The sequence below is a fragment of the Lontra canadensis genome, unplaced genomic scaffold (assembly GCF_010015895.1).
Source record: "Lontra canadensis isolate GAN:19392208 unplaced genomic scaffold, GSC_riverotter_1.0 scaffold41, whole genome shotgun sequence".
NCBI lineage: Eukaryota > Metazoa > Chordata > Mammalia > Carnivora > Mustelidae > Lontra > Lontra canadensis.
The window spans coordinates 16,474,385-16,501,824 of record NW_022631035.1 but is presented as its reverse complement, the minus strand read 5'-3'; the positions used below and the strand labels follow the sequence as shown (position 1 = coordinate 16,501,824).

Sequence of the window (27,440 nt, the reverse complement as noted above, 5' to 3'; positions counted from 1 at the left end):
CCTGAATGAAGAAATAAAATACTTGGATACATGGAGAAATTACATCCTTTTAATACTATAAATTTTATCAATTCTCTCTGAAGGAATTTCCATTAAAAACCCAATACAATGCACATGGATGAATTCCACTATCAAAATAAAGCTGTATTCATCATTTTCTATTAATCACAGAATATTAGTTCAAAGCATTAAGAAAATTCTTTTGGCTTGAGGACAGTTTATAAATAAAATATCAGAGCTTCCACCTCTATTTTATCTTCAGCTTTTCAAAATTTATTTTGTCTGTGTTTTATAACAACTGCAAATGTCCACAGGGCACTCCTGCTCCTTCCCAAAAGTTTGACTAGTACTTAAAAGTTAGGCCTCCAATATCTATCATAAGAAGCCCCTGTCAATAAAGAATGTATCTTATTTGATATCAAGTTATTCACTTTTACTATTTTAAGGATTTAATTTATTTGAGAGCGAGAGCACACGTGTGCGAGGGGGGAGGGGCAAAGGGAAAGGGAGATAGAGAACCCTCAAGCAGATTCCCCACTGAGTGCAGAGCCCAACGTGGGGCTCAGTCCCAGGACCCTGAGATCATGACAGTAGCCAAACCAAAAGTCACCTGCTTAACCAACTGAGCGACTCAAGTGCCCCAAATTCCTCACTTGTAATACAAACTCACAATCATTTAGTTCTCTAGTTTTCAACCACAAATATCACATGACACTGTGCCTTAAGAGAATGTCCTAGTACTATATGTAATGTCCTATATATCCTCAAATGTGATACAAGAGGAAGAAGTGAACCACCACTGGAAATTCTCCAGAATATGACTTTAAAATTAACCCAGGGCAATCCTCCTATGTAATTATCTTCCAACACAGACTATAAAATTCCAAAATCACACCAGAGCACTGCCAAATCATCTGATAAGAAATGCTACCCCCTTATGTTTATATAGCAGAATTATTTATAATAGCCAAATTACAGAAGCAGCTCAAATGTCCATTAATAGATGAATGGATAAATAAGAGGTGATGTGTATGTGTGTGTGTGTACACACAGATACACATACACACACCATGGAATAATAGCCATAAAAAAGAAATCTTGCCATCTGCAATGATATGGATGGAGCTAGAGATTATAAAGTAAAGTCAGAGAAGACAAATACCATATGATTTCACTCATGTGGAATTTAAGAAACAAGGAAGGAAAAAAAGCATGAGAAACAAACCAGGAAACATTCTTAGCTATAGAGAAGAAACTAATGGTTACCCGGGGAGTGGGAAGGGGAGGGGGCTGGGTGGAACAGGTGGTGGGGATCAAGGAGTGTGCACTTGTGATGAGCACTGAGTGATGTATTACTATACTGTGTAACTGTGTAACTATATACTGTATGGTATACCACTGTATGGTAACTATATTCTGAAAAATTCTATAAGAAAATAGAAACTAAAACGAACTATATGATCTTAGAAATTAAAAAGAAATGCTATTAAGCCCGATCTGAAAATCTCATGGCATGTTATTTTTTCTTTTAAAAATATCTGTACGATGATATTTTATGAAATAACTTTTTCTAACAAAATTAAAAAGCAACTCTATATTGGACCCACATTTATTTTAAAACTTTTATTGATTTGAAATTTTGTTTTCTAGAAACTATTGTTTTAGATTGATCTGTAAATATCTACCTCACAGAATAGCAGGGCAGGAAATAAACATTAATGATACATGTTATAAAAATTTCCCACTTGAGTTGTTTCTTCACCAGCTTAGCTAACCACTGGCATCTACTAAACCAGGCCCCTAACAATGATGAAATACGCAATACCTGACAGTACAGGCAACTTGTTCTGAATCTGCACTATTACAATAAAATGGTGATACAGGTCTCCCAGGCCTTACTGATTTCCATGGAAGATAACCCCACTCTCCCAATCTCAAAGCTCTCAGTCCTCCCCACTCTGACATTCATGACACCCTGGCAATTCTTCCTTAGGACTAGAGTTTTTAAATCTATTGCATCCCAAGAGCTCTGGAGCCTTCAGACCATTTTTTCCTCTAGGATTACTATTGTTACTGGTCTGTCTTTCTGACTCCAGCATCTTTTATGCCCAATCTATTCCAAATATAAACTACCTGCACACTTTATCTTTTAAAAATAGCTTATAGGGGCGCCTGGGTGGCTTACTGGGTTAAGCCTCTGCCTTAGGCTCAGGTCATGATCTCAGGGTCCTGGAATCGAGCCCCGAACTGGGCTCTCTGCTCAGCAGGGAGCCTGCTTCCCCCCACCCTTCTCTGCCTGCCTCTCTGCCTACTTGTGATCTCTGTCAAATAAATAAATAAATAAATCTTTAAAAAAATAAAATGAAAATAGCTTATAAAACTAAAATTCTCTAAAATCTAGATGATAAAACCCAATTCAACAGTTTGGGCATTCAAAGCCTTTTATTATTTACTGATAGGCCCCATTCCTATTTATTTCCAACAAGTTTAACCTACTGAACCCCCTTCGTTGTAGTCACTCAATTTAAGATACTAATGACATAAAAACAACCTTTTAGGACCAGAAGAAATGTGCTACTACACTAAAAGTACCTCTCGATCGCTTCATTTTTAAAAAGATTTTTATTTATTTGAGAGGGAGAGAGACAGAGAGAGAGCACAAGTGGGGTGGGGTGGAGGGGGAAAAGCGAGCTCCCCACGAAGCAGGGAGCCTGATGTTGGGGCTCAGTCCCAGGGCCCTGAGATCATAAACCTGAGCCAAAGGCAAATGCTTAACCAACTGAGACACCTAGACACCCCAGTACATCTCAACTGTAAGATACATTATAATTTCAGAAGTGCTGGTAAAACTTGATGGAATAAAATTCCAGCTGTCATTCCGCTAAGATAACTGTCCTATAAAACTGAGCAAGTTCCCTAAAGTGAGTTTTATATCTAGATCTACAGTAAAGCAGAGCTACTGCAAAATGTGTAGGTAAGCCAGTAACAATGACATTAAACATTTGTTTTTCATATTCCATACTTGTAGATAAACCAGTAACCACCTTTCTTGGTTATGTGGTAGGAGGGGTAATAACAAAGGTAATTTGAGTCAATCCAGAAACATGTAGTTCCTATTATTAAGACTCTTTAAAAAAAAAAAAAACAAAAAAAAAACTTAGAAGCAAATCCTATTATTGAGTGTGAACTCAATGCCATTTACCAACATCAGAAAATAGTTTATCTGAGAACTTCTTTGCTACGCAGGCTCTGTCTTTGGAAAGTGAGCTCCACGAAGGCAAGGCCTGGGTTCGCCAATGAAGCCTGGAGAATACCTGGAACACAGTGGGCACCTGGCAAAGTACTGAGTCAATCTGCGGGGCAAGTCCAGCACCACAAGATGATAAAAGGCAAGTAGCTCTGAGCAAGAATAAACAGAGAGCAACCAAGAGAGACAAAATGGTCTTTGCCTCCAACACTGTCAGAACTCCAGGATTTCTGCTACAACCAGCAAATGGATTATTTCCCCAAACTCAACATTTCTTTTGTCTTATCTTCCATGTAGCTTACTTTCCATGTCAGGGTGACTGTGTTTCAGAAACCGCAGTGGAATCGGGGTCTTCGGTATGTTATATAAGTGCCTTCAAAAGTACATTAGATTTTAGGCACAGACCAGAAGAATCTACTGTGAAGAGCAACAAGGAATGTGTACTAGTTCACAGGTTGGAAAGAATCCAGGCCACTCTACACCACAGAAAATTTTGATAAAACCCCTAGATGTCATGACACAGTGAGACTAGCAAACGGCCAAAACAGAGGAAGGACACTATTTCCCCAGGAGGTTTTTTGTTTTTGTTAAGAGCAGAGTCATGATCAAAAACTTTCTTTCATTTGACAGTAATATATTGTTTTCTTGCTTTCCCAAAATCAGTACTTCAACCTTTAAGAAAATAATTTGTATCTATAGGACTATTAATAAAAAAATTGAGACTCAAAATGTCAATATGAGAAACCTGCCAAATACCCTTTTTCTTCTTTTCTGGTACTTTGTAATTCAGAAATTCTGAGGAATAGACAAGAGAAAAATGGCACAACCTGATAGTTATTTTTAACTTACATTGCTTTCCTCAAAAACAAACAAAACAATAACAAAAAAATCATGGCAAAGTTCTGCAGTCCAACTACATACTATAACATCTGCCAAACACTGAAAATCCACTGTCCAAATATTAACGGTTCCAATAATTCTCTCCCCTCTTGTCAGCAGTTTTCTTATCAGCAAATATAATGTAAAAGCTCTATCATAAGAAAGATTTCCCTTCAAATGAGCTATTTCTCTGCTCTCCTTTACAGAAGCATTCTTACAAAGTGTTACCCTAAACAATTCCCTCAATTCCTTAACTCCCATCCTCTCCTGAACCCAATCCAAGCAGAATTTCGCTCTTCTCCCATTAGCAAAACTGCTCACACAGATCTCCAACAGCCTCAACCCCATCACACCCAAGAGCCAGTTCACAGTCTTCATGGACCTGGACCTGGCTGCAGCATCTCACACGTTACCCTCCACTTCCTCTCTGACATGTTACTCATTTACCTTCCAAGTATGTGTCTCACTTTCTTCGTTTTCCTTCTACTTCACTCTTCACTCCTTCCCAGTCTCTCCCTCATCCTTAGACTGCCTCAAGGCTTAATTCCATCTGAGCTCCCCAGCAGTCCCTATTCCCTTCATCTGCTGCATTTTTCTCCACAGTACTTAACACTATAGGACATACCATTATACTTAATTTATTGTTTTATTTTCTGTCTCTACCCACTAGAGTATTTCAGGAGCACAAACATTTCTAACTGTTTTTGTTTAGTGTTGTATTCCCATGGCACAGAACAGACCTAGCTCACTGTAGGAGCTCAATAAGTATTTGTTGAATGAGTGAACGAGTGAACAATAACAAAAGTCCTAACAGTAACAGCCGCTTTGTACCAGTAACTTATCAGCCACACCCCCCACATAAGCAAGTCACACGCACTTCATTAAATTTCAAACAACCCTATGAGGTTTCTGAGGCTTGCAGGGAAGAAAGGGTTTGGGAGGGGAGCTGGGGGCTGTTAACATGCTCTGAATCACGAAACTACCATGTGGCAGTGCCATGATTCAAACCCAGGTTTATCCTCTTCAAAGTTAATGCTTTTAATTACTGCATGGTATTAATTTTACTGAAGTATTATTTTCATTAGTTTTGGAATAAATCCAACTCTGTTACTTGAAGAGGGAGCAATCAAAACTTTCCTGCACTCGTGAATTTATCTCCATTTTCTCTGTGAAGACAAACATTATTTAGTTACATCAATTTAAACATTTTAATTGAGATTCTTATTCGTAAGGAAAGCATGCCACATCACCATTTTCAGTGGTAACAGAACAAGTGGGAAGCACATCACCTTCCTTCAAAGTGCTGATGGCAGCACTTAAACTTCTTTTCTCCCATTTCTATTAAAAGTCTCACGTCAGTGATTTCCAAAACTGACTAAAGAGCCACCTGGGAGTTTTTTGGTTTTCTGAAAACAAGAGTCCCAGGCCCAACTTCAGAACAACCAAATCAGAATCTCTAGGAAACAGGTGTCAGGAACTCAGTATTTTCTCAAGCTCCCCAGGAAACTTGGGTGGTTCGCCAAGTTTGGAAAACACTAGTTAAATGAACCGAAGTTGGCAGGAGACTAATAATTCTATCTGAGCCTGTGGCTCACCATTTAACAATGACCAAGTCTCACTGGTACTGACCTTCCTGGAAAGAGGAACGATGCTGTTGGGTCGGACAAGCCTTCGTTTCTTACAGCTCAGCACAGGACGTGTTCGGGCTGCCACACAGGTGCCATCGGTTGATGAAGAAACTAGATTGAGTCGTTGCTTTTTTTGTAACTGTTCTTCAGCATCAGAGATGTCACCTGGAATGTGGTCTGCCAAGATAGGCTGAAGACTATACAAGGGGAAGGAAGAATATTCACTTCTCAGAAAACAAGGAAACAAAGCCTCTAATACTGGTTCAACCCCCTCTGCTTACACATGTTCACAGACACAAGTATCTAAAGCAGATGCATGTCACTTAATGTGTGTGTGCAGCATCTATGCTTAGTTTTAAGATTCCTGGTGGACAATAACATCATGTCTGAAAAGTGCAAGTCAGTAAGTGACCATCTCAGGTTCCAAGTGTTTAAGCTCTCTTCTACAAAAGAAACGCAAATAAAGAAATTCGAGAAAATTGCAACTGGTAAGAAAATTATTAATCTTGCAAATGTTAATGAGCTGCCTCAGAATCAGTTCTGTAAAATTCAACTTTTAGGGATGGGTACATATCCTTCACCTTTCATACAATCCAGATTTACAAACCTAGCTTACATAAAAGAGTTTATGTAAACACTTCTCAAGAAGTCTACCAAGACTAAGACCAACCATGACTCACAAAAGTAGGACCTTGTATTTTTCCCCATGGTTAGTTAATTTTAGGTTACAGTAAGTAAAAGGGAAATACATTAAGCATGCTAATTAAAATAGACCTGATACAGTAAGAAGCATGCACAATACTATTAAGCAGTAAGGTTTTTGTCTTTAAACCAGGGTTAGTCCAAGCTAGGGATAACTAAGAGCCCCAGTTCATCTTTTACAAGGCTACTATACATAGGAAGTAGAAGACCTAAAACTTACGTGTTAATAACTCCATTGACAGGTCTCAATGCTCCACATGATTTGGTAGATAATGACTCTGAAGGATGACCAGAGGCACCATGGTTTTCCAGTGGCTGAGAAACAGACTCGATCTAAAGAAGAAAGATAAAAATACATGATAACATTTAACCAACAAACATCCACACTTCATTTAAATGAAACACGCCAAATTTCTGACAACCAACCTGCAAAACCAAACATGTATGACTGAGGGAAAAAAGTAAGAAAAGTGGCTTTTGTTTCGGCATGAAGAAGGGTAAGTGACCAAAATATTCAACAGACTAATATTAAATGCTAACTGATGGGGAAATGCTTTAATGATTCAATGAAACAGAAACTTAGCAAAATAATAACATGGTAACAAGAATATTCAAATAAGGGTCAAGAAGGATACACAGGTTCAGTATCAAGGCAACTAAGACCATGAAAATGAGTTAATACCTGCTTAACTTCAGTGTATGCTGGAAACCTCCTTCTAAAAACCCATATTTTGTGTAAATATATGTGCTTATGCTAAAATAGAAAAAAATTAATAAAAGCTCTGTGAGTAACTACCTAATGCTATCAGTTAGTAACCACTGTCTCTGGACTACACAAATCAAATATATGCTTAGGACATAAGCTGGAAAAAAAAAAAAAAGGGAGGTGGGAAAGAATCTGGAGCAGTTTGAATTTGACTATTTCAAAACAAATCATGTATTCATTAGGCTCAAAAGGGGTAGGTACAGACATGAGATGTCAGTCATACTGAGTATGTGAATTACAGTCAATAAAGCCATAGATACACTTATCCCTCCACTTGTGTTACTGGAATACCACAGAGAAGTGGTGGTCTTTGTTTCCTTAAACTCAAAATGACTTTAGGGTGTGCTTACGTTCTCCTCCCTGTAAATGTTACCAGTCCATATCAAAGCCAGTATTTTAAGGCTGAAATTCTGTTTTTCAGTATTGTTCAATTTCATTTTGATCTTTTTAACCCCAGGGAGAAAACACTAAGGATCTGCAGAACAGAGCAGTTGTAGGTAACTATCAAGAAAGGACGAAAGCAGGGAGCCTGGGTGCTCAGTAGACTGAGCGTCTGTCTTTGGCTTGGGTTATGATCCCGGGGTCCTGGGATCGAGCCCCATGTTGGGGTCTCTGTTCAAGGGAAAGCCTGCCTCTCCCTCTCCTACTCCCCCCCACTTGTGCTCTCTTCTCTTTCTCTCCTCTTCTGTCAAATGAATAAATAAAATCTTTAAAAAAGAAAGGAAAATAGACTGGTAAACTGATTAAAATGTTTCCATATGAATTAACCAAAAAGTTAGATCAAAATATGTAAGCAGAAAAGACATAAGCAAACTACAATGAGTGAACACTGGGAAATGTTCTTAGAGATAGCCTACACATGTACTGAAGTACCATAAAAATCCTCAACAATCAATAATACCAGTATCATGGCAAATTTGGCACACATACTCATTGCCTTAAATGCTTTCCTCTTGGAAAGTGGTGTTTGGTAGCAGTATTTGTAAAGATGTTCATATCACTCAAGCCTAAACACTTATCTTAAAGAAATAACCCAATAAACACATTTCCCAAAATCTCATACACAAAGATGATCACTGCAATGGTATATATCAATAATCAAAATGCTCAACATCTGAGGCAGTTGTAAATTACACTACAGCAAATCAGAGTACTAAAAATAATCACAAAAGACATTTCTTCTTCCTTTATACCAAAAGAATATCTAAAAGTTAAAAAAAAGTCTTTTATGTAGAAATGATTTTAGAAAAAAGATTAAATTCAAAATATTTTTAATATAACTGTGATGACTATAAATGCACATACACAAACAATGACAGGACAAAAAATAGTGGGGGTGCCTGGGTGGCTCAGTGGGTTAAAGCCTCTGCCTTCCGCTCAGGTCATGATCCTAGGGTTCTGGGATGGAGCCCCATGTCGGACTCTCTGCTTGGCGGGGAGCCTGCTTCCCCTTACCCCCTGACTGCCTCTCTGCCTACTTGTGATCTGTCAAATAGATGAATAAAGTCTTTAAAAAATAAAAATAAAAATAAATAAAAAAATAGAAAAGCTAGGGGGCGCCCAGGTGTCTGTCATTAAGTGTCTCCCTTTGGCTCGGGTCATGACCACAGGGTCCTGGGATCAGGCCCCACATAGGGTTCCCTGCTACACAAGGAGCCTGCTTCTCCCTCTGCCTCTCCCCCTGCTTGTGTTCCCTCTCTCGCCGTGTCTCTCTCTCTCTCTCTGTCAAATAAATAAATAAAAAATAAATAAGAAAAGAAAATCTCAAATAGCCTTCTGAATTCTCATAAAGATTTACTATTCAGGGGGAACCTCAAAAAACCCAAACGAACATTAAGGAGTTAATATTCAGGCTGACATTGACTAGCAGATGTGTGACTCCAGGGATGTAACAGCTTTCCTAAGGTTATGTAAGTTCTGGTTTACATAAAGAAGTTTCCTTTCAACATGAAATTTCTGTGACTACGAACTTTTTACTGGTATACTGATCTTTTTTTTTTTTTTTTAAGATTTTATTTATTTATTTGACAGATCACAAGTAGGCAGAGAGGCAGGCAGAGAGAAAGGGCGGGGAAGCAGGTTCCCTGCTGATCAGAGAGCCTGATGCCTGGGCTTGATCCCAGGACACTGGGATCAAGACCTGAGCCGAAGGCAGAGGCTTTAACCTACTGAGCCAGGTGCCCCTGGTATACTGATCTTAAAAACTTCAATTTTACATTCACTTAAAAGCATTTAACATTAAATTATGGCAGAGAGATGATCTATATATCTACATGTTTTATAAGGTGTCCCCATGTAGCAGGTTGAATCCTCATTTAATTAAAGTTTATTTTGTAGAGATTATGGGAGAATTAACTGGAAGGACACCTGTTCAAGACAAAAATGTTGCCATTCTTTAATAAGATCTTATTTCAGAAATGTACAAAAAGTCTGAAGAAAAAGCACAAAACATCAGTAATCTCATGACCTACAGGTACCTGCTAACATCTCGTCCATCCTGCCTACAGATGTACATATATTTAGATGCCATTAATATTCAGTGTGAATTTTACTGATTTTCTTAGAGGAACTTAAAACTTTCCTGGGGACAGTTCAGCCCCCAAATTAAAACCGAAGGCAACAGGCAAAACAGTATTTAGCACAGAAATGTTTGTCAATGATAAAACAGCACATAACAAGCAATCAAGAGCATGAACGTCAGAGGGAAGGTGCCTAGCTTCTAGTCATACAAGGACACACTCCATAATCAGAGGACCATGACATAGCCTCTAATCACAGAGATCCAAAAGCAGGGCATTGGGGCAATTAGGTTCATCATCCATTCTCAAATGTAAAGAGCTTAAAATATTAACCCCAATCCTCCAACAGTGTTCCATCTGGAAAAAGAAAAACACAACTCACAACACGCATAATTTTACCTAAAGCTACTTAAATGCATTCACAATTAAGAAAAAGCAAACACTCTCTATCCTGCAGCCCAGAGGGTGCAGAGAGGGTAGAAGATACAGTAATGAACACTTCCCCAATGTTAAACCCACACACTAACTTAAGCTTGATCATCACCACTGCAGTGGTTTACATCATTAGTGTTTTTAGGAAACTAGCGCATGACTCAGATACAGTCTTCCAATGGGAAACTGTAAAAAAGATAAAAGACTCTCAGGCTCTCCTGTCCAGAAAGCAGGACTTACTATTGAGCTTCTCTGAACTGTATGTGGTATTCAGATACACTCTAAGGGTACATGCATCCCACAGCCAGAAAGAGAAGAGTAAAATAACTGAAGAGGTGAAGAATATCTCTTTAATTCCACGTTTCCCAAAAGCACAGACTCAGGGGGATTACCTTTTAAGGGTGATCTTAAAGTACAAGGAGGGTTACTGAAATGATTTCTTTTCTGACTGAAGGAATAAAGTAACACAGCAATGAGATTCAAATTTGTTATTCATTTTAAGCAGGCAGCTGTCTGATTCATCATTCCACTCTTTTGGCCAGACCAATTAAGTATGACAAAGAGCCTTTAGAGAAAAGTTAGGTTAAATTATGGCCTTATGGGGGTAGATGTTCTTGGGGTCTAAGAATCCGTACCCACTCAACTTACTCTGCCAGGAAGTAGAGAAAGCAAAGGGTAAATATCAAAGGCACACACTTAACAACACATAATCTGCACAATTTATGTGTATCTTTAGTTATTCAATGAATGTCAGGTCATAACTGCTTGAAATGCCAATTTTTTAAGTATAACACGTTTGTTTAGAAAACTTGACAGTTCCATTTTGGTTCCATTTTCTGACCAACATTATCAAAAAAGAAAGAAAAAGCTAACAAATTCAACTTTTATTCTTGGTTGAAAATAAATTAAACTTTTGGCTTTATATCAATTATTTCATGTTTCAAGCTCATCTCAAAGATACTTAATGTAGTCTTGTTTAAAATCACCAAAATATTACTAGCCCTCAACAGTGTACCACCAGTCACTTTCATGAACTAGTACCATGGTCAGGAAATTGTGCTAAATTCAGAGTGGAACCTTCTGAAAATTCTAATTCCATCAAGTAAGTTACTTAAGTTTCCACTTCTGTATACTGGGACCATATATGCCTCACTTTCCTATGTCTCTATATTGAGGTTAAAAGAAAATCTCTACAGGGGTGCCTGGGTGGCTCAGTCAGTTAAGCAACAGACTCTTGGTCTCAGCTCAGGTCATGATCTCAGGTTTGTGGGTTCAAGGCCCATATTGGGCTCCACGCTCAGCAGGGAGGGACAAGCAGGGAGTCTGCTTCTCTCCCTCTTCCTCTCCCTCTGTCCCACCCGCTCCTGTGAATGCGCGTGCTCTCTCAAAAAGACAAATCTTAAAAAAAAAAAAAAATCTATACAATTATGCAAAGGTAATTTTGAATTTTTAAAATATGTATGTATGTATGTGATCTCTACACTCAACATGGGGCTTGAACTCATGACCCTGAGGTCAGGAGTCCCATGTTCCTCTGACTGGAGCCAGCTAAGCACCCCTGAATCATTTACGGTGAAAAATTTCCATCAGCACGAGGTTGTCACACACAAGTCCAAAGGCTACTGCATCAGAGACTGATCAAGGCACACACTGAAAATACGCATCAAGAAACTAGAGAAGTACAGCGACTACTAAAAACAGTCCTAAATTTTTGTTCAACTTATTTATCCACATCCCTATTTTAATAGTCCTAATCAGTCTTTTTTTTTTTTTTTTTTTTTAAATATGGTAAATCAAATACTCCTCAGCCCCTATCACTCTACTCTCTATCCCAAAGTCCTTGTTGGGCCAATGCACTATTCACCGTCCCTGGTGATTGCAAAACTTCAACCACCCCCCCCACGACCCCCCCACCCCGACAAAAAAAAAAAGCTGTTTTGGCTTTAACCAATGGTAGGAGATTATAGCCTGGACTGTTTAAAAAGAAAAAGAGCTTACATTTTTAGCATGCCTTTCTTCTGAGAAAGCATTTATCTTCTGACTTATTATCACCAACACTCCACAAAGTAAGGAAGGGTAAAAGAAACGAGGCTTATTTTACAAATAGAAATAAACACAAAAAATGAAGTCATCTGTCAAAAGCCACAGAAGCAGTATTTTGTTAAACAAATCTCAATTTCAAATCTAGTCCTTTATGAAATATTTACCCAGTAATTACCTTTCCTGGAAGAAAAAAGGGAATATAAGAAAATATTCATGTCACTTACTCATTTATAAAAAAGAAATAAAGGAAAGCTAATCCAAAAACTAATGAAAATGGCCACCTACAGAAGGTGGGAACAGTATGGAACGAAGGGGAAAACTGTCTTTTGTACAGCTCTTACTCTGAGAAATGTAGTAATGCTTCCCATACTCAAAAAATACTAATAAAGGGGCATCTGGGTGGCTCAGTGGGTTAAGCATCTGCCTTTGGCTAAGGTCATGAACCCTGGGTTGTGGGATCCAGCCCCATGTTGGGCTCCCTGCTTAGCAGGGAGTCTGCTTCTCTCTCTCCCTCTCCCCTACCAGCTTGTGGTCTCTCTTCCTCTCTCTCAAATAAATAAAATCTGAAATAATCATCATAATCATCAACCACTGTGTGTGGGAGAGGAAAAAGTGGAATATCACAGTAACAAAAGAACCTAACTGTATTTTTTTTTTAAGATTTTATTTATTTATTTGTCAGAGAGAGAGAGAGAGAGAGAGAGCGCACAAGCAGGCGAAGTGGCAGGGAGAGGCAGAGAGAGAAGCAGGCTCCCCGTTGAGCAAGGAGCCCGACGTGGGACTCAATCCCAGGACACTGGGATCATGACCTGAGCCGAAGGCAGCGGCTTAACCCACTGAGCCACCCAGGCGCCCAGAACCTAACTGTATTATAGAACAATTACATAGCACACTGAAAGGATGAGGGCAAAAAACTTAGCCGAAGTACAACTTCAGAAAACAGAATTTTGACTGCATGTTAGAGGGCAAAGATATTGTACATGATATTGTCCTCTGGTTAGTAAATACATTCTCACAGCGATAGGAGTTGGCAATTATGAAATTACTTTGTGTAGTAAAAATGAGTATCAATAAGGAAGGAGGGAAGGCTGTGGTGTTGGACTGTTATAAATACGGACTTATAGTCTGTTTGTTTTTTTTTAAGATTTTATTTATCTATTTATCAGAGAGAGAGAGAGAGAGCGAGCACATGCACTAGCAGGCAGAGGCAGAGAGAGAAGCAGGCTCCCTGCCAAGCAAGGAGCCCGACGCCGGACTTGATCCCAGGACTCTGGGATCATGATTTGAGCAGAAGGCAGTGGCTTAACCAACTGAGCCACCGGCGTCCCTGGACTTATAGTTTTTAATATATACCACCCATCTGCATACACATGTATGTATATATAAGCCTGAGCATACATATGTTTCCCAGCTTTGTCTGTTGAGAAGTCCTAGAAGCAATGACACCAAGCAGCAATGAGCGTAACTAGTACCCAGATCTTGGTTTCTGAACTCTGTTGCCCAATAAAAGGAAGCAGGGCTGGAGCAGGTAAAATACAAGACGAGCTTCGAACATCTTTTGATGCCTAAAAGTGAATACTCACTCACTGAGGGGAACATGTTGAGAAGACACAGGAACCAAGATGAAAGAGACCCAATACGAAAAAGTTGTCTCAACAAGTAGAGCAACTGAATAATAATAGTAACAGATTATATCCATAAAACAAAATTAATATCCATGAAACCATTCTGATATAAACATCTGAATAAATACATAAATAAATGAGAAAAGACAGCTCTTCCTAACAGAATTCCAACTAATAGAGAAAATTATTCAGTAAACACCACATAAAAACTGTTGCAGGCCAAAACCACTAGGTAGATGATAAAACTATGATTAAAGTATAATGAGGAACAGGGGCACCTGGGTGGCTCAGTAGGTTAAGCCTCTGCCTTCGGCTCAGGTCGTGATCCCAGGGTCCTGGGATCGAGCCCCGCATCGGGCTCTTTGTTTGTGGGGAGCCTGCTTCCCCCCCTCTCTCTCTGCCTGCCTCTCTGCCTACTTGTGATCTCTGTCAAATAAATAAAATCTTAAAAAAAAAAAAAAGTATAATGAGAACAGAATACTACATAGTACTTCTCATGAGACAGACATTCATTACAAAGGGAAAAAACCTAAATTTATAGTCGGGAAGGCTGGCAGGCACTGCCTTAACCAAGTGAAAGAAGCTATCACCACCACCATCACACATCCCCAGTAGAGAGCACTGAAAGGGCACAGTATCACATCTGTGGTATTACTGTGATACATGTATAACCTCTAGGAATGATAAAACGTCAAGTGACTCCAATTGGGAGGAACATACAAAGTATCAGACCTGTATTTTTGTACTAAGGCCATGAAAGACAACAAAGAGGGAGAACCATCACAGTTTGGAAGAGATTTAAAGAGAAAGGACAACAAAATACAGATTTTGGACCCCCCCCCCCCAAAATCAGTGAGAAAATGAGTGAAATCTGAATAAAATCTGAATAGTATTACATCATGTTAATTCCTGGTTCTGATCATTGTACAATGATTATGCAAGTTAACCACACTATAAGAAGCTGTGTGAAGGGTACGTAGGGACCCCATGTGCTACTTTTGTAACTTTTAAATTTAAAATCATTTTTTTAAAAGATTTTATTTATTTATTTGACAGAGATCGCAGGTAGGCAGAGAAGCAGGCAGAGAGAGAGGAGAAAGCGGGCTCCCTGCTGAGCAGAGAGCCGGATGCAGGGCTCGATCACAGGACCCTGGGATCATGACCTGAGTAGAAGGCAGAGGCTTTAACCCAGTGAGCCACCCAGGCGCCCCAGTTTAAAAACCTTTTTAAAAAGTATTTTTTAAAGGAGAAAAGTTTACCCAGCATTACTGAGTAAAGCAAATTTCATCATACAAAAATCTAGGATCAGTCTACAGCTTCCTGTCCCCTTACAGGATAAATATATAAGCTCATTAAGATAAATACAAAACCCATTATGAATTGGCCCAATCATCCAACACTCCATCAAGGAAAAGTATTTCTAGTTCCTCTACAATGCCAGACTCTCTCAAGCCTTTCATATTATACATGCAGTATCCTCCCTGTTGGAAGGGACAAGGACTCAGCACTAATACATCCTTCTCTATTATGCTATCTCTCCTGACCTCCCTTAGAAGTAAGAATTTTTCCACTCTATTCCCCCGTTATATGCCTGTTGTAAGACTATGAAAGCTCTCAAAGGAAGATACCTGGTTCTGCTAATAGGTGTTCCCTAGACACACAGTAGGGTCTGGAAAAATAAGCTTTAACCAAACATTTATTATGGACCAAATGCTGTTAAAAGCATAGTATACTTCTTCAGCAGCTAATTATCAACCATTCTAATGAGGTACAGAAACAGAGCCACTCTTACCTAAGACCCCTGAAGGCTGATATGAATGGAAATTCATACAGACTTTTACAAAGTCATATACTATATGTACTGGGTTAAGTGCTTCAAAATCAAAAACAAATCCAAACCCAAAGAATGTGAACACCAAGAATGAACTGTGATATAAACTATGGACCTTGGGTGGCTGTGGTATGTCAGTGTAGGCTCATCACTTGTAACAAATGTACCACCTTAGTGAGAGATATTAACCATGGAGAAGACTACCCAAGGCAGGAGTGCCATGCCAGGCAGGGGGTAGATGAGAAATCTCTGACTTCTGCTCAATTTTGCCATCAACCTTAAACTGCTCATCCCAAAATAGTCTTAATTTTTTAAAAAATCAAATACGTTAATATTTCTGCTTCAAAAGGTATAGATAATTAAAAATATAAACAGTCTTAACAAATACCACTTCAGGTCAAATTTTGCTGCCAAATGACCTTGATGCAGGACTTAGGAAAACCACTTTTGGTTCTCAGAGCTCTTTGGAGTTTGGAAATTGAGATAACAGACTAAGGACCTACATTATTACTCCCACTTCACACAAGAAAGTATGGGAAGTGTGGGGGAAAAGTAGTGTTCTACACGCGTCCAACAGGTCAAGGTGTCCGGCAGTGTTGTTTGGATCTTTTACTTCCTCATTTTTAAAGTAATTCTATCAATTACGGAGTTAGGAGCGTGAAAATTTCCAAATATGATTATGGATTTACCTATCCCTTTAGTATGCGTGTACTTATGCTTCATGTATTTGAAGCATCCACCTTCATGACTCTTCTGCCTCCTTGATGAAAGGACTACATTATCAATGATAATGATTACATTATCAATGTAAAATGTCCTCCTTTATCTCTGGTATTTGCGGTCTTAAAAACTATTTAGCTATTATTAATATACCCACAGCAGCTTTCTTATGCTTACTGTTCATTAAGTATACTTAAGTATACTTCCACCTCTCCTTTTATTCCCTATAGATCTGAGCTTCCACCTGTTATTATTCACCTTCAACCGAAAGAAAGTTCTTTAACATTTTTCAGTGCAGATATTCTGCCAACAGACTCCTAACTTTCTTTTATCTAAAAAGGTCTTTATTTCACCTTTATTTTTGAAGAAATTTTTTTAGCCCTGTATAGAATGTCAAGGGGCAAATCCCACCCCCATTTTAATGACCTCACCCCATCGTTGTCGGTCCTCCATTGTTTCTGAAAAGAAGTCACCTATCCTTATCAATATTCACTTATATGGAATGCATCTTTTTTTTTCCCCTCTGGCTACTTGTGAGGTTTTCTTCATCTTTCATTATCACCATGTTATATTTCTCCTGCTTACTATTTTCTGAGTTTCTTCAATCTCTAAAATTATCTTTTTCATTCAAATATCTAGCCATTATTTCCATAACTCCCATCCCTCCCCACCAGTACCACTCAATCTCTCCTCCTTCTGGAACTCTAAGGATACATATTTACTGTCTCCCCAGGACTATGGTCATTTCTGAGCAGTTCTATGTTCAGTCTATTTTTTGGTTGGATACTTATGTGCACTGACCCTTTTTAAAGATTGTATTTATTTGAGAGAGAGAGAGAGAGAGAGAGAAAGAGAGAGTGAGAGAACACACATACAAGGGAAGGAGCACAAGGAGAGGGACAAGCAGACTGTGTGCTGAGTGTGGAACGCGTGTGGGACTCAATCTCATGACCTTGAGATCATGACCTGAGGCAAAATCAAGAGTCAGATGCTTAACCGAGTAAGCCACCCAGCTGCCCCACGATCCCTTCTCTTCTGTAAGTTTTCAAGCTGCTGTTTAGTGTAACAGTATCCTTTTTACTCAGATACTGTACTTTTCAATTCTCCAATTTGTGTTCCCTAAGTTCCACGTGATTCTTCTTTAGTTTTCACCTCTCTGCTTAGATTCCCCCAGATTTACTATCTTTTACTTTAAATCTTCAAACACAAGTGGCTGGTTAGCTCAGTTGGTTAGTGTGGTGGTAATAAATCTTCAAACATATTTTTATTAGATGCTTTTTATTCTTTATTTCCTAATTCCAATCTGAGCCACTTCAGGATCAGTTTCTACTGACATTTTTCTCATGACTAAAGAAGACATTTTTCTATTTACTGATAGGTCTAATAAATTGTTATTGTGTAATATACTGTATATGGTATAAACTCTAGATTCAATTAATTTTCCCAGAAGCACATTGATTTTTGCTCTACGAGGCAAATTTCTATTTAGTTAGAAACCAAATGAACCTTGATTTTGTATAACTACTTTCATGTTTTCACAGAAACATATTAGAGCCTATTTTGGATTTTTTGAAAACTTACTCCTGTGGTGAGTCCCTTAGTCCCAGGAAAGTCTTTAAATCCCAAAGCATGAGCCCTTGGTTTCAGCGTAAGGCCCAGGCCCTAGGTATTTACCAAGTCACGACAGAATTCAAACTCCAAAATTCTGTCTTCACTGCAGTGGGCAGTGAATACATTCTGGGCTCAGCTCCTTTCAGCCTACCAACTATTGTTTTCTACTAGGCTCTATCAAAACTCACCAAATTGAACTTTGTGAAGTTCAAGGGGTTCAAAGAGCTGGGGTTCTAATGTTGTAATTTTCATGCTCATATTTAACCAGCCTATTTTCCATTTTGAACCCCAACCAAGGGGTTCAAAGATCTGAGAGGGATTTACACAGAGTGTGGGACTAAGACCTCCACCCCCATGACTCCCTCTTTGTCACTATTCCCTCCCTCAATTTCTAGCTTCTTGGCAGCAGTGACCTCCAACCTCTAATATGAAAGCCGAGGAGACTGTGGCTCTCTAGCTGAGTTCTAAAAACCCCATACCAAATGGACTAAGGAGGCCCTCATCTCTGAGTGTGTTTTCTGTCTGAAATTTTGTTGAATTTCTTTGGTAATTTTTAAACGCATTCTTCTCACCTTGTAAAAGGCATAGGTTCCAAGTCAGTACTTTTCACTCATTAATTCTTAAATGGAGAAAAGGGGACTACTATTTATTGAGGAGAATGGACTGGGAGAAGAAAGAGGGAAAGGACATGTTTTAGAACATGGGAGAACAGCTCTCAACAGCTTTATATACTTCCTCTTTTCAGGAACACACCCTTTTTGTTCAGAAGGTTTTTTATTTCATATCTGAATTTATTAGTGCTACAGTTGGCTTTATCAGCACCTGCAAAGCCCTTAGTTTCTCTCCACCTACTTTTACCTTTCAAACTGCCTTTGAGTTATAAGTCAGACTGAAGTCTGTTTTTTCAAAGGGGCATTTTTCTAGGAGTTTCTCCCTTCTTCTCCCCCACTACTCTGTGGTTTACAAACAAAACCCACTCGGGGCGCCTGGGTGGCTCAGTGGGTTAAAGCCTCTGCCCTTCAGCTCAGGTCATGATCCCAGGGTCTTGGGATAGAGCCCCACATCAGACTCTCTGCTCCTCTGAGAGCCTGCTTCCTCCTCTCTTTCTCTGCCTGCCTCTCTGCCTACTTGTGATCTCTGTCTGTCAAATAAATAAATAAAATCTTTAAAACAAACAAAACAAAACAAAACAAAACAAAAACAAAACCCACTCCATCTCAGGGAACATTTCCTGCTGTCTCCATAGCTCTAAAAAGGCTCACCCATGTATCCAGTCTCTAAAATAATTCAGTTTCTGCCATATCTGTACTGTGCTCATAATCAAAGCAGATATATATAGGTGCAGTCAAGAAACACTCATTAAGTTTGTAAATAAGGCAAAAAGAGGATTATGTGTCCTTTGTGTTAACACTTGAACTTCATCTAAACAAGCCTTCCTAGGATCATATAACTCTCAATAAATTACTTAACTTTGTTTTACTTCTATTTATACCTGATCAGGGCTCAGATGCCTCAAGTTGGATGTTTATTTTTAGAACACCGAGGAGTTCAAACTGCTATGTGTCTAGTTGAAAATGTAACTCCGAAGGTAATGGCTTTATTATTCTTATAGGATATTATAAGTTTTGGAGGCTACTGAGTAATCTCATTTCAGCACTCATCATTCTCACCTTTATCAGTAAGTCACAATGTATATATTTGAAAATTGTCTTAAACTTCTTGAAACTGTATCTTGATAGGTTAAAAAAAAATCCCCTTTGGCTTTTTTGGTGAGTTTCAGAAGTGAAGATACAAAAATGAACAACATGGCACAACAAAACAAACATCTTTGACATAATTATTCTTAAGCCACAGTCTTCAAATGTTTTCTGAAAGGGAGAAGTAAAAAAGGGGAGGCAATAAATACTTCCATTTTAGAAAAAAAATTAATAAGCAAAATAGAAATGGAAAATAAGCTGGTTAAATATGAGTATGAAAATTTATAGCTGCCCCTGTGTCAAGTGTGACTTAAGATTTTTTAAAGCAAAACAGAAGAAGAGGTATAAATCACTTTTCAGAAAAGCTGGATAACAAAAAGGCAAAATTAAAGATGTAGTTTAAGGATTACCTTAAGTGCTACAAATATAATTCTAAGTAAGCCAACTGTATCTGAGCAACCAAAACTACTACATGAACAAAGGTGAACATTCCAGTCCCTACAATATATTACAAACCAGGAACTTTAAAAGGCCCTCCTACAGTGAAAAACTCTTGCTTGCTTGGCAGTTGACATATCAGGTACAAGGAAGATGATCTTGACCTTCAAGAATCATACAATCTAATACTAAGCATACTCATGCAAGTGAATAGTGGGTAGGAAAAGGGACAAATCCCTAAGGGTTGCATGCACATGCACATATGTGAACATGTGTAAATACAATGAGCATCAGAAACACAGTGAGAGACTGTCACGTCCTATCCTTCACAAGCACTAAGGTGAGAAAAACCTGACAAGAGACTGTCCAAAAATTTTTTGGAATTCCTAAATATACAAATATATAAATATCTTTACAAAACTCACTCCCAATCACATATGCCTCAGATCTCATGTTTCCTGTACCTCACATCACCAAGCACCAGGTGACCTTACCCATGTTCTCTCACTTGTAACAACTTTTTTCGTGGCTAGAGCAATCACTAGAACAGTTTCACAAATCATTTGTAAAAAAAAATTCTATAGATAGTTTATAATGAACTCACACTGTGGACTTGAATACTAGCAAAATCTGGCATTCTACTCTTTAATTTCTTTAAAACCATTTTCTAGTTAAGAACCATTAACTTCTTAATGTCCTCACATTTATTCCTGGCTTTAAGTTCTGTCATTAGGAAAGTTAGTTTCCACCATATCACATGAATTCTTGCTTAAAATGATAATAAAGGATAACAAGCTTTGTTTGCAGATGCAAACAAAGACCTAGCACTCTAGCCTCCCAAACAAACCGCTGTCATGGGACTCTGGAATTTCTAACGAATAACTTAAACCAAGAAATGTGAATATTCATAAAAGCCAATGAGCTTCTTGGTGGGGAAACCTGAAACAAAAAAGCACTCTTGGGGCTCAGAAGCTAAAAAATTAATTTGGGTTCTGAGGAAATAGAAAAAGAGAAGGAAACATGGAAGATATGGGCTAGGCTCTAAGGATACAGAAACTTACAGAAAATGACAGCTTTACCCTCATGACAGAAATAAAGGGGTAACTCAGAGAGAGCTTTCAACATCTTTGTGAGTTAAACCTCTAGTCCAACCTTTTCATCTTGTAGTGGCCCAGAAAGGCTGTTTTACTTGTGAAGGTGTCAGAGCGACATGGTCTCCTGATTCTCAGTAATACCCCACAATGTCACACTTGCTCTGGCTGTTGTCTTGAGTTAGGAGCTGCTTTTAAAGTCAAGCTCAACTACCCAGCTGCAGGAGGGGCCCTGTGCCACTCTACTCAGGAGTTCAGGCCTTGAAATACCAAAAGTGATAAAAGGGGATACAGTCCCTTTCCTTCAAAAAATGCCAGGATCCTTGAGCGCCTGGGTGGTTCAGTGGGTTAAGCCTCTGCCTTTGGCTCAGGTCATGATCTCAGGGTCCTGGGATTGAGCCCCGTATCGGGCTCTCTGCTCCTCGGAGAGCCTGATTCCTCCTCTCTCTCTGTCTGCCAAATAAATAAATAAAATCTTAAAAAAAAAAAAAAATGCCAGGATCCCTGTTACAGAGAATAACTGTGTACTGAAGCAAATGCGAGAATTTTCACTCATTCCCCCTTTTCTGTCTTTTATACTTACCAATTTATCATTCCCATGATCTGTCTTCACTTCAGAACTAAGTGGAAGAAATAAGTCTGTTGTTGCATGTTCCGGGGGAGGTGCCTCTCCAAGAACTATCAACCCCTGCAGACACAAGAGCAGCATCAATGAGTGGTACCATAAAGCACAAATTTAATTTACAAGTTAGTATCACAAGAGTTAGGGGCAGGGGACTGGTTTACCAAAGCCCCCTTCCCTTTTCCTATGGTTCTCAAACAAAAACAACACTACCAGCAGTTTTGCTTTCCCAAGAGTTATTTCAACATAGAGAATACCATAATTTCCCCCTTTTCCCACTCAAATGCTATGACCTACATAAGCTTGTTCCCTTTAGCATCTTTTAGTCTGGAATCTTTAGTAGAGTCTGGTACTTTATACTGTATTACTAACTAGACTATACTGTGATAACAACAGCAATGCAATTTTTCTAGGTAACTTGATCACAGATGTGGCTTAAAGATTACCTTAAGTGCTACGAATATAAATGTTAAGTGCTACAAATATAAGTGATAAGCCATCTGTATTTAAGCAACCAAAATTTTACCTGTTACAAAGGTGGAACAGTGCACTCCCTACACTATATTACAAACCAAGAACTGAAAACAAAGCTGTTCCAAAGGCACCTGTTTCTCATAAGCATAAATAACACTCCAGATTAGGTTCCTGCTTCACAATTTCAAAGCTGGATCTTACAGTTATCCCAGGAATTAAAAAATGTAAAAAGAAACTTAAAACGACTTTACAAATCCTATCCAGTCAGCAAGGGTGCAGCCTGGTAAAGACACAAGTGAGCTCACAGTATAAAACAAACAAAAAGCCACACACATGAATCTCACAATGAACTCAAACAGCGGTAACCAAAACCAACTTTTGACACTGTATAACAGAAAAGACTGGGATGAAAGTAACCAGGACTTTGTGTCTTTAGTTTTCCTTTTCTGATTTAGAAAATAAGAAGATCTGACTAGTAAGTCTCTTAAAGGTAATTTTGTATTAGAATCACCTAGGAAAACTTCTCAAGCTATACCTGCCCAGCTTCAACATCAGATTTACTCCAAGTCCCTGGGGTTATGGCTGGGTATGCAACATTTTTAATAAAGCTCCACTGGTAAGTCCTAAGGCAAGCTCTAAATTGAAACATATTAGACTTCGTCAATCTTGACTCAGCATCAGAATCCCCCCAGTGACCATCCTAAAATATAAATGTCAGGACTTAAAAATTTTGACTGTATCAATTTGAGCTCCATAGCCATCATGATGACACAGACTCTTGTAACAGCCAGCGAACCAGATGATCCATTCCTATGGTCCTTTCTAACTCAAAACTCTCTAATGAAATAGGGACTGCAAGAGAGGAAATGGGGGAGGGGGGCTGATCTTAAGAAAGAACAATGGAATTCGACCTGTGTCCTCCTAAACATGAAGAAAAAAAAAAAAAAGAGTTACACCCCAAGCAAGAGAAACAACACTTACCTATCCTGGAATAAGACTATGACTGGCCTATGTGGAAAATGAACTGGAAACTCCTCAGAAAGGGGGGAAAGACCATTTAGAAAGGTTTGCCCTAGCCTCAAATGAAGTTTCTCTGGCTAAAAAAAACTGCTGAACAATATTTTCTTCTCTCAGTAACAGAATAAAACAGACTTCATAAACTGTATCATGTCAAAGTAAAAACTATTCGCAAAAACCAGTTATCCTGCACACTATTCCGTTCTTAAAATAGTACATTCAACATCTTCCCTGCTTAAGAGCCCTGGTTACAGTTACACCGGTCTCATTATCTCCTAGAAAATGTCTGCATGTGTATGAGTTTGTTACCACTGAGAGGGAGGTAATTACAAGATAGTTACTAGATAAATAAATGCAATTAAAGGTTACAATATTCTCACTTCCTTTGTTCATACTGATTCTGCCCTTTAAAAATATTTTTATCCAAAATGTCACTCATCCTTTCAAAGAGCTTGTCAAATCCAAGTCCCATCTCCTTTCAAGAAAATGCCCCCGGTTAACTGGGCCCTACTTGTTTTATCTACATTACCAGAGTTTCTGAAGCACTGGGATTATTGTCCTGCATTCTGTATATTTGAATCTCATTTCCAGAGCAGAACCTTGGGACAAATTTATTTATTATCGCCTCCATTTGTTTATTAACTTATGTTAAGCCCTCTAAAGACTTAGACAAAATACAAATATATTTGAATCCCCCATATTCCCTAGCAGAATCATACACCAAGAAAGGAAATGTGTAGCAATTGCTTTTTGAGTTTTAGGTTAAAAATATTTTTTCCTTGAACGGGAATATTAAGTTCATATTAATTACAGCCAGAAGCCTAAATAAGCCAATTACCAGGTATAAAGTTACTCCCTCAATTTTTTTAGGTTAGAAGATAAGTCAGGATATAACAGTCACTATTTTCCAGAGAGAAATCTTGAATAATCTCTTAAAATAAACACCTCTCTGAAAGACAACAAGGGCACTCTCCTGAGAGTTAAAAAGACCTGGTAGGGACCACTTATTCCAAATCATTTTATAGACCCAGAGAGGATGGAGGTTGAAGGTCATGTCAACAGGCCAATCCATGGCAGAACTAGGGCTAAACACTGGGTCAAACTCCTCATGTTCTTTCATTCACTCAGACCAAGCCATCAATTATCCACTTATTGACCTTGTTTTAGGGGCTGGGAATACAGGAAAGAAGGAGAGACATATCCTTCTACCCTGGTAATCCTCATCCGAACCCATCCCTCTAAGTGCTTACATTCCAATCCTGGAGAAGACAGATAATAAACAATTTGAGGAAATAAATTTTATGTAGTACATGAGAAGGTGTAAAATGCTAAAGAAGAAAGGACAATGTGAGGATTAAATGGGAGTGGGCATCTCAGGGCTATTACTGCACTCTAAAACAGACCGCAAACTAGCAGAGGCCAAGATACAAAGACTGGGAGAGTATCCCCAGTCTTCACCACTGCTCAAGTCAAAACCAGGATCATGCCCAGGCCCCTAGGCCTAGAAAAATTCTATAAAAGGATCCAAGGAATTGGGATGGATCATAGCTGCATGCAGTCATAATATATCCTTATACATTATTCCTCTGTGGAAACATAAAGCTGTCCTGCAGAAGTCAAAAAAAGGAAGAAAAAAGTAGTATGAACCAAAACTAAAAAAGGAAGAATTGGTAGAAGGAATTATGCTAAGCCTGATTATAAAACGGGGCAAAAAAAAGAAAGCAAAAAAGAACAGAAAAAACTTAAGCTTAGACTTAATTGCTGCTATTTCAACAATTTCATGTAATATATGGAACCAAAGTACAAGATAAAAAAATCACCTCTTAATTTATAACACAAAATTAAGATGCAAATTCACACACTCCCTCCCCTTTTCATTCTGAGTAGGTCAATCTTCCTTACCCATCTTAAGATAAATCAGTGGTCTCCCTGCAGATCAGTTCCACAGGAACCATGCTGGGCTACCTAGACAAGACATAGCTGTCCACAATGCCTTATAAACCCTCTAAGATGGGAATGTCAACTGCTTTACATCACTTTTGAAGATAAAGGTGTCTTTCTAGGCTTCTACTATTCCCTTCAGCTCCCTTCCTATCCAGAAACTTCAATGCTCTTCCACTTCTCATTCCCAATAATATGTCCATCCTCAGTCAGTAACTGCTATGTAATTTCACAGATCAGTCAGAAGAAATAAAAGAAAAATGGTATGTTTTGTATTAGACATGGATGTTGAAGGCTGTGTTAAGAAGTCTCCTTTAACAACAAAACTCATGTGGTTCCTGTGCTTTCCCCCTCAGTTTTATTTAGCAAGTATGAAATATCAATAAACATGGTCGAGACATATAATGAAGACGAAAGAACAGAACAGCAGAGTGTTAGAAAATGCTCTGGAGTCAGATAAATAGCTGTGGGTTCAAATTTAGCTCTGCCTCTTGCAAACATGTAAGCTGTAAGATTTGCTCTGTGCACTGAACAAGAATACATGAACATACTTGTTTATGTACGCACTCTAGGTACATATATTGTTCTCCTTTCTCATTCTATAAGGGAGCATCTTAAAAAAAATAAGCTCAATGATCATGAAAATTAAAATAGTAAAGGAGCAGTGTGCAGAGGAACTCCTAAACACTGTATTCTTTTTCTCCAAAAAGCAACAGGAATCATTACTCCCAAAAGAAAACTCTCAAGATTCTCTCAACCTGAAAGTTAATACTTAATTTCTGACAGGAAAGAAACTAACTGGTAATCAACTAGTGGTAGTTCTCAAAATACTTTATTATTTTTTTTTGGAATATGTCACTTTCAGAAAATTAAAGTGAACATGCTAGAGAGTAAATCCTTAAAAAGAAAGCTTCATGAAGCCTCTTTTTCCCCAACCCAAGACATGTTATAGCTCTACAGTTTACCACCAAGTCTAGATTAATCTCATGAAAAGGCCTGTACTACCCAGGCAATCCTAACAAACCTTGGAGGATAGGAAATGGGAATATCAATCCACTTTACCAAAACATAGGCAGTTAAAAATTTTAGTAACTCAAAAAGTAGGCAAGCTCTTGGAAGCAACTAACTTGAGCAACAGTCAAATGCCTGTACCTCAACTCTGTGCTCACATGTTTACTTGACCACGAACAAACTGCTTTCTTCTTTGATGCTCCAATGGTTAACCTTTAGTTTTGTAAGTAATAGTAAAACGCTTAGCACAGTGCCTGGCACGCAGTAAATGCTCAAAGACTTCTGTTATTCTAGTGATAGAGGAGACCAAATGCACATTAATTTACCTTTGGGATATATTTTATTGCTTACGTGTTATACAGGCTTGAACAGGATCCCTCCAAAATTTATGCAACCTAAAACCTATAAATGGATCCTTACTTGGAATTAGGGTCTTTGCAGACATCACTGGGTTAAAATGAGCCCTAGTGTGGGCCCTAAATCCCAATATGACTAACGTTCGTTTAAGAGGGAAATATGGGCACAGACACACAGAGACAAGATGCCCAAGTGAGGACAGAAGCAGAAACAGGAATGATGCTTTTTAAGGAGGAACACCAAGCAAGGACTACCAGCAACCACCAGAAACTTAGAAGCAAGCAAGTAAAGATTCTTCCCTAGAATCTTCAAAAGGGGTGTGGCCTTCCCTCTATCCTGATTTTAGAATTCTAGCCTTCAAAACTATAAGAAAACAAATTTCTGTTGTTTTATCACTCAATTTGTGCTGTTACCCAAGAAAGTGCCCCAAGAAACTAATGCGTTTATTTTAAACAGACAATATAAATACAAATATTAAATAAAGTTGTCACAGTTTTCAACATACTACTTATTAGGATTATCATTCAACTTTTACTCTGCCAATCAGAATTCTGTAACAGATATTGTGTATCCAGACTGTAGATCAAGAAAATATATTACCATCTTGAATGCCTTATTTTATAGACCATGAAAAAAAAACGGAGGCTCCGGAAGATTCAGTGACTTTTCTTCCCAAGCTTATATAGCTCTATGGTAGCAAAGACAGGACTGGAACAAAAGATTATTAATCCCAAGCCTGACAAAAGATTATTAATCCCAAGCCTGACATTTCTTTAATACATTATGTTT

The 27,440-nt window shown here is 38.4% G+C and overlaps 1 protein-coding gene across 4 annotated transcripts in view; it reads right to left on the bottom strand.

Annotated features, from left to right (window-relative positions):
• Window positions 1–27,440, bottom strand: part of KANSL1 (KAT8 regulatory NSL complex subunit 1) — a 177,355-nt gene that overhangs the window by 26,618 nt on the left and 123,297 nt on the right. For all 4 annotated transcript variants that reach the window (XM_032870930.1, XM_032870932.1, XM_032870931.1 and 1 more), the window contains 3 exons: window positions 21,813–21,917; window positions 6,677–6,789; window positions 5,756–5,951 (listed from right to left, as the gene is read on the bottom strand). In XM_032870930.1, the coding sequence (XP_032726821.1) occupies window positions 5,756–5,951; window positions 6,677–6,789; window positions 21,813–21,917 (414 nt within the window). The remainder of the gene's footprint in view (window positions 1–5,755; window positions 5,952–6,676; window positions 6,790–21,812; window positions 21,918–27,440) is intronic.